A 6,941-nucleotide genomic window follows, 5' to 3' on the forward strand; every position below is an offset into this window, starting at 1 on the left:
TGTGCCTGAAAGTTTTATTCATTTGCGCGGTACAGTCATTCTTAGTCATCAATAAAAGCTCTCCCTGATTTAAAGCCTGTCTCTTTGGTTAGCCTCTGTAGCTCTAGCACATTCTTTCTGCTCACAGGTTTGATTCCATGATTTCAGTGATTTTAATCTTTACACTGCTATAGGACCTCTGTTTAATAGCACACAGGCATCGATCAGGTTTGATTTTCACTAGAATTAAAGTTCAAACAGACTGATCATGAAGTTTTACAGTGATATAACTCATTTATAATGAACAGAGATTGGCTTTCCCATTGGTTGGATGGCGAGCGTGCTCAGTGATGGTGGTGCTGTGCTAGCTTTGATTTTCTGGACCCTCGGAGTAAAAGCAGGCCTGTAAGGATGATCAGCGGTGACGATCACGGCTGGGTGAACGTCTCAGACTTGAACGGACCACGGTGTGAAGGAACCGGGCTCAGCAGGAGGACACTACAAAGAAAACAACAAAGAAAGGTTCATCAGGTAATCCTGAAAATTTGCAGGTAGGTCAGACTTTGGGAAAGGTATGATACTTTTCGGTCTCAGGCACATCCACCCCTGTCTGCCCCGAGAGCGCCCCCTATCAGTTTCAACAGCAGAGCTTCCTCCTCTAACTTTGCCGTAGATTTCTGAAATTTTGTGAGCAGAGGCAGCTGGAGGAGATCAACAAAAACATACTGGCTCCATGTCTCTAACTCCGACAGGAAATCTGCATTTTTGAATAAGTTAGCCCAAACAGGGTCATTTTGGCCCCGTGCCAGGGGTCAGAACTTTCTGAACGCCTCCTGCGGCGTTCATCCAAACTTCTTGTTCTTTGGCGTACGGTTAGACAAGACCCTGTTTGTGAAAAGTGGTAAAAAGCGTTTTCATTAGTCCAAAGGTGTGGCTGTGGTGAGCTGATGTCCATAACTCAGCTGTGCATGGTCCAGTCAGACTCAAACTTCCTGTTTATGGCGGTCCATGCCTGCACACATTCACATGGTTAATTTTTATAGATTATAGCGCCTCCTAGTGGTCACTGCTCCTGATGATTAAGGGTCAAAAGTCTTCATCAAAAGGTGTAGCTATGGTGAATTAATGTCCGCCATGAAACAGGAAGTAGAATTGTCTGGGTCTTATGATACATGAAACCTTCTCAGTGGTATGCTGAGATAACTGATATGACTCTTGTTGAATCAGCCCATCTAACAGCTGTGCTAGGATGCCCGTAAAGGTGCAAGGGCCCGTCCTGTGCTGCTGCAGTCCTGGTTTTCAGCCTGCCGTTATCTGGGCCAGGCTTCAATAAGAGGCCCATAAACCTGAGAGATGGAATTCCTAAACTGTGTTGGAAATATCTTGTTCAGTCTCTAAATGGACTTCAATGCTGTAGATTTATGTTTACGTACCAGTTTGGTGAATCGGTCGCTGCAGGCATTGCGTATCCTCTCGGCGGAGGCGGGGCTATCCAACCTGAAGGGACCGGTGAGCCCTGATTCGGCCCGGGCAGCACTGATGGCGTCTTTGATGGCGTAGAAAACGGACGCCGCCAGGAAGAGAGGAGGCTCGCCGACAGCCTGAGGAGAAATAAAGTAGACTTGACTCACTGAAAAGACTTTGAGGTTGTTTTAGTCCACATACTGGAGTCCTGATCGGGATAAAACAGACTAGGTCTGACTCCAGAGAGATGAAGCTGTTGGCATTCATGAGTAGAACTCAGCTCTGGATATTCATGAAGAGTTTTCCTCTTTATCGATGATACTTTATTATTCCGTAAAGGTTCCGGGTTCAGGGATGTAATGCTTTCCCACCTTGGAAGCGAACACCGCCTTCTCGTTGGGAGCGTCACGCAGCAGCGACACGGTCAGCTGGGTGGGAATGTCGCCAAATGCTGGGATCTTATAGGAACCGGGACCCCGGGTCAGCAGGACCCCCTTTGGAGAGTAGTGAAGCTCCTCCAGGGTGAAGAGACCCAGACCCTGCATGAACGCGCCCTCCACCTGGAGACAGACCAGAGGACAGGATGACCTGTAGGGGGCGCTACAGGGAGGTCTCAGTGTTTATCTGACAGACTCAGTAGGGGGCGCCCTCACCTGGCCGATGTCTATGGCCGGGTTCAGACTGTGGCCGACGTCCATGACGATGGTCGTACTCAGATTCTGGACTCAAACAGACCATAATAAACACCAGGTCTTGAACCATGGCAACAACACGTATGATCTTCAAACGTTCAGGACATACCTTGTGCGCTCCGGTCAGGCAGTCGATCTCCACCTCGGAGCACGCCACACCGTAGCTGAAGTAGTTAAACGCTCGACCCGAGTTCGTCTCAAAGCTGTAGCCCAGGTCTGGGGTCCTGATCAGAGACAGGAAAGGTTAAACTGGGTCTGGGTCTGAGATTTCAACCGAACGCTATAGACTGACCTGTAGAAGCCGTTAGCGCTGAGGTTAACCCGGTCAAAGTACGCCGCTCGTACCTGAAACAGAACCGTAGTGGGTCTTAGTCCGCGGCTCAGACTGGCCTGAAACAGAAGTCTAAGAATGAGTTCTCTTGCTCACCCAGTCCTCCCATGATCCTTTGGGGTTCTTGGTCTTGTATGGCTGCAGACGTTTGTTGAGGGTCTCGCAGGCGTTCTGCACGGCGCCCCCGTTGAGGTCCGACGAGGCGGAGGCGGCGGTGGGGCTGGTGTTAGGGACCGTGTTGGTGCTGGTCTCTGAGATGTGGATCTTTGAACAGGGGATTCCCAGGACTCTGCTCGCCACCTGGGACACAAACGGACACGGAGACACAGAGAGGTGACTCCTTTCTGACGACCGTCTACAGTTTAACTCCACGCCATGAGCCTGAAGAGAGAGTCCTGAACCAGGTCTGGAGCCAAGATACCAACCTCTAACCCAGTTTGGTCTGACTGTCTCTGAGCTCTCCTGAATGCTGATCGGCTCTGACACAGTCTGATGAATTCTCAACATTTTTTTTTTTATTTCAGTTTTTAGACTTTTGGGTTTTTGTATCTCATAATTTTGACTTTTTAATGCCATAATTCTTACCTTTGTTCTCATTTTTCAACTTTCACCTCATAATTTTGATTCTGTTCCACTGTTTTTAAAAATATAATCTCAGTAATTATTCTTGATTGTTTAAAGAGGGATTAATAATCCAGGGTTCCTGGAGACTCTGTAAACCCATGATTCTGCAGTTCCTCTGGTGGCCACTAGAAGGGGCTGTTTATACTGCACTGATCTGCTGTCCCTCACACATAGAGGCCTCAGAGTCACACATATTTTTAGGAGGACTGTTCAGACCTGGACCATCTTGGTGTGCAGACCCTGGCCCATCTCAGTCCCCCCATGGGTCAGCAGCACCGATCCGTCGGTGTAGATGTGAACCAGAGCTCCAGCCTGAACACAAACACAGAAACCATTAGTGAAAACTCCCCCTGCACCAGTCTGGGTGTGGTTCTGGATCTGACCTGGTTCAGGAAGACGGCGGTGAAGCTGATCCCAAACTTGGTGGGGACGATGGCGAGGCCGCGTTTGGTCCAGCGGTTCTGCCTGAAAATGAAAACATTTAGAAAGAGGATAAAGGACGGGCTGAGGGTCTGGACTGAGAGAACCCAGCCTGGTCTCATGTTTTCACAGCTGTTCTGAGAGGCGGCCCCTCATTGGTCGCTTTAATCTGGATCTGACTGAATAATCTATCAGCATCTCTAATCTGGACTCTCCACCCCGACCCTTCACCTGTTGTACAGGTCGATGGCGACCCGTCGGTCCTGGTACCCTGACCGGGTCAGGCACTCGTCCCAACAACGGTCCAGCGTGATGTGGTCCAGGATCTGGTTGTACGGCGTGGACTCCCCTTCCACGTACAGGTTTAACCGCCGCACCTGCAGAAGAACGATCTCTGATTGGTCATTGTTCACCAGTTCACTGAGCCTGACCGTACCCGCCCACCCCCGTACCCCCGTACCTCCTCGGCGGACCGGCCCAGGGTCTGGGCCACGTCCGTCATCCAGCTCTCCGTCACCATCATACCCTGAGGACCCCCGAAGCCCCGGAACGCCGTGTTGGACGGCAGGTTGGTGCGGCAAAGGAAGCCCCGCCCACGCACGTTTGACACGCTGTACGAGTTCTCCATGTGGAACAGAGCGCGCTCCATGACCTCAAGAAGGGACACAGGGGGCGCCATCACCATCAACATCATCAGGACAGGAAATACCAAAATATATATTTTTTTAATTATCTTATTTGGAAAATGTTGCATACGAAAAAACAATCAAACTCAGCATTGTTTCACAGCATCCATTTCCCACGTTTTTGAATAAGGAAACATAAGAACAAAGAGAACACAGAAAAATACCGAAATAAAAGCACTCACAGACACAGAAAAATACCAAAATAAAAGCACTCACAGACACAGGAAAATACCAAAATAAAAGCACTCACAGACACAGAAAAATACCAAAATAAAAGCACTCACAGACACAGAAAAATACCAAAATAAAAGCACTCACAGACACAGAAAAATACCAAAATAAAGGCACACACAGACACAGAAAAATACCAAAATAAAAGCACCCACAGACACAGGAAATACCAAAATAAAAGCACTCACAGACACAGGAAATACCAGATAAAAGCACCCACAGACACAGAAAAATACCAAAATAAAGGCACACACAGACACAGAAAAATACCAAAATAAAAGCACTCACAGACACAGAAAAATACCAAAATAAAAGCACTCACAGACACAGAAAAATACCAAAATAAAGGCACACACAGACACAGGAAAATACCAAAATAAAAGCACTCACAGACACAGGAAATACCAGATAAAAGCACCCTCAGACACAGAAAAATACCAAAATAAAGGCACACTCAGACACAGAAAAACACCAAAATAAAAGCACTCACAGACACAGAAAAATACCAAAATAAAGGCACTCACAGACACAGGAAAATACCAAAATAAAAGCACTCACAGACACAGAAAAATACCAGATAAAAGCACCCACAGACACAGAAAAATACCAAAATAAAGGCACTCACAGACACAGGAAATACCAAAATAAAAGCACACACACACACACAGGAAATACCAGATAAAAACACCCACAGACACAGAAAAATACCAAAATAAAAGCACTCACAGACACAGGAAATACCAAAATAAAAGCACACACACACAGGAAATACCAGATAAAAGCACTCACAGACACAGAAAAATACCAAAACAAAAGCAGACACAGAAAAATACCAAAATAAAAGCACTCACAGACACAGGAAATACCAAAATAAAAGCACCCACAGACACAGGAAAATACCAAAATAAAAGCACCCACAGACACAGGAAAATACCAAAATAAAAACACACACACACACAGGAAATACCAGATAAAAACACCCACAGACACAGAAAAATACCAAAATAAAAGCACTCACAGGCACAGAAAAATACCAAAACAAAAGCAGACACAGAAAAATACCAAAATAAAAGCACTCACAGGCACAGAAAAATACCAAAATAAAAGCACTCACAGACACAGGAAAATACCAAAATAAAAGCACTCACAGACACAGAAAAATACCAAATAAAAGCACTCACAGACACAGGAAAATACCAAAATAAAAGCACTCACAGACACAGAAAAATACCAAATAAAAGCACACACAGAAAAATACCAAAATAAAAGCACTCACAGGCACAGAAAAATACCAAAATAAAAGCACTCACAGACACAGGAAAATACCAAAATAAAAGCACTCACAGACACAGAAAAATACCAAAATAAAAACACTCACAGACACAGACACAAGAAATACCAAAATAAAAGCACTCACAGACACAGGAAAATACCAAAATAAAAACACTCACAGACACAGAAAAATACCAAAATAAAAGCACTCACAGACACAGAAAAATACCAAAATAAAAGCACTCACAGACACAGGAAATACCAAAATAAAAGCACTCACAGACACAGGAAATACCAAAATAAAAGCACTCACAAACACAGGGGATTTCAAAATAAAAGCACTCACAGACACAGAAAAACACCAAAATAAAAGCACTCACAGATACAGAAAAATACCAAAATAAAAGCACTCACAGACACAGGAAATACCAGATAAAAGCACCCACAGACACAGGAAATACCAAAATAAAAGCACTCACAGACACAGAAAAATACCAAATAAAAGCACTCACAGACACAAGAAATACCAAAATAAAAGCACTCACAGACACAGGAAAATACCAAAATAAAAGCACTCACAGACACAGGAAATACCAAAATAAAAGCACCCACAGACACAGGAAAATACCAAAATAAAAGCACTCACAGACACAGAAAAATACCAAATAAAAGCACTCACAGACACAAGAAATACCAAAATAAAAGCACTCAGAGACACAGGAAATACCAAAATAAAAGCACTCACAGACACAGAAAAATACCAAAATAAAAGCACTCAGAGACACAGGAAATACCAAAATTTAAGCACTCACAGACACAGGAAAAATACCAAAATAAAAGCACTCACAGACACAGGAAATACCAAAATAAAAGCACCCACAGACACAGGAAAATACCAAAATAAAAAACACAAACAGACACAGGAAAATACCAAAATAAAAGCACTCACAGACACAGAAAAATACCAGATAAAAGCACCCACAGACACAGAAAAATACCAAAATAAAAACACTCACAGACACAGAAAAATACCAAATAAAAGCACTCACAGACACAGAAAAATACCAAAATAAAAGCACTCACAGACACAGGAAATACCAAAATAAAAGCACTCACAGACACAGGAAAATGCCAAAATAAAAGCACTCACAGACACAGGAAAATACCAAAATTTAAGCACTCACAGACACAGGAAAAATACCAAAATAAAAGCACTCACAGACACAGGAAATACATAAAATA

At 44.3% G+C, this 6,941-nt stretch overlaps 1 protein-coding gene across 1 annotated transcript; it reads right to left on the reverse strand.

Moving 5' to 3' along the window:
• On the reverse strand, window positions 1–4,189 carry LOC121506505 (xanthine dehydrogenase/oxidase-like). The gene is made up of 11 exons (XM_041782348.1): window positions 3,971–4,189; window positions 3,742–3,887; window positions 3,474–3,555; window positions 3,307–3,402; window positions 2,563–2,766; window positions 2,428–2,480; window positions 2,245–2,359; window positions 2,097–2,162; window positions 1,815–2,003; window positions 1,413–1,580; window positions 1–477 (listed from the first exon to the last, which is right to left on the reverse strand). Exons 1-11 carry the CDS (start codon window positions 4,187–4,189, stop codon window positions 427–429), a joined length of 1,389 nt encoding a protein of 462 aa, XP_041638282.1. The 3' UTR covers window positions 1–426.
• Between the last annotated feature and the right edge of the window lie 2,752 nt (window positions 4,190–6,941).

This window comes from Cheilinus undulatus, linkage group 24 (genome assembly GCF_018320785.1).
Source record: "Cheilinus undulatus linkage group 24, ASM1832078v1, whole genome shotgun sequence".
Taxonomy (NCBI): Eukaryota; Metazoa; Chordata; class Actinopteri; order Labriformes; family Labridae; genus Cheilinus; species Cheilinus undulatus.

Bases quoted from the DNA above. Each gene is read 5' to 3' on its own strand.
- LOC121506505 (XM_041782348.1), bottom strand. From the start codon at position 4,189: ATGGCGCCCCCTGTGTCCCTTCTTGAGGTCATGGAGCGCGCTCTGTTC. The intron at 3,403-3,473 runs GTCAGATCCAGA...GTTTGTGTTCAG, and splicing joins CCGCCGTCTTCCTGAACCAG to GCTGGAGCTCTGGTTCACAT. The intron at 478-1,412 runs GTACGTAAACAT...TTTTCTTTGTAG, and splicing joins GCGACCGATTCACCAAACTG to TGTCCTCCTGCTGAGCCCGG.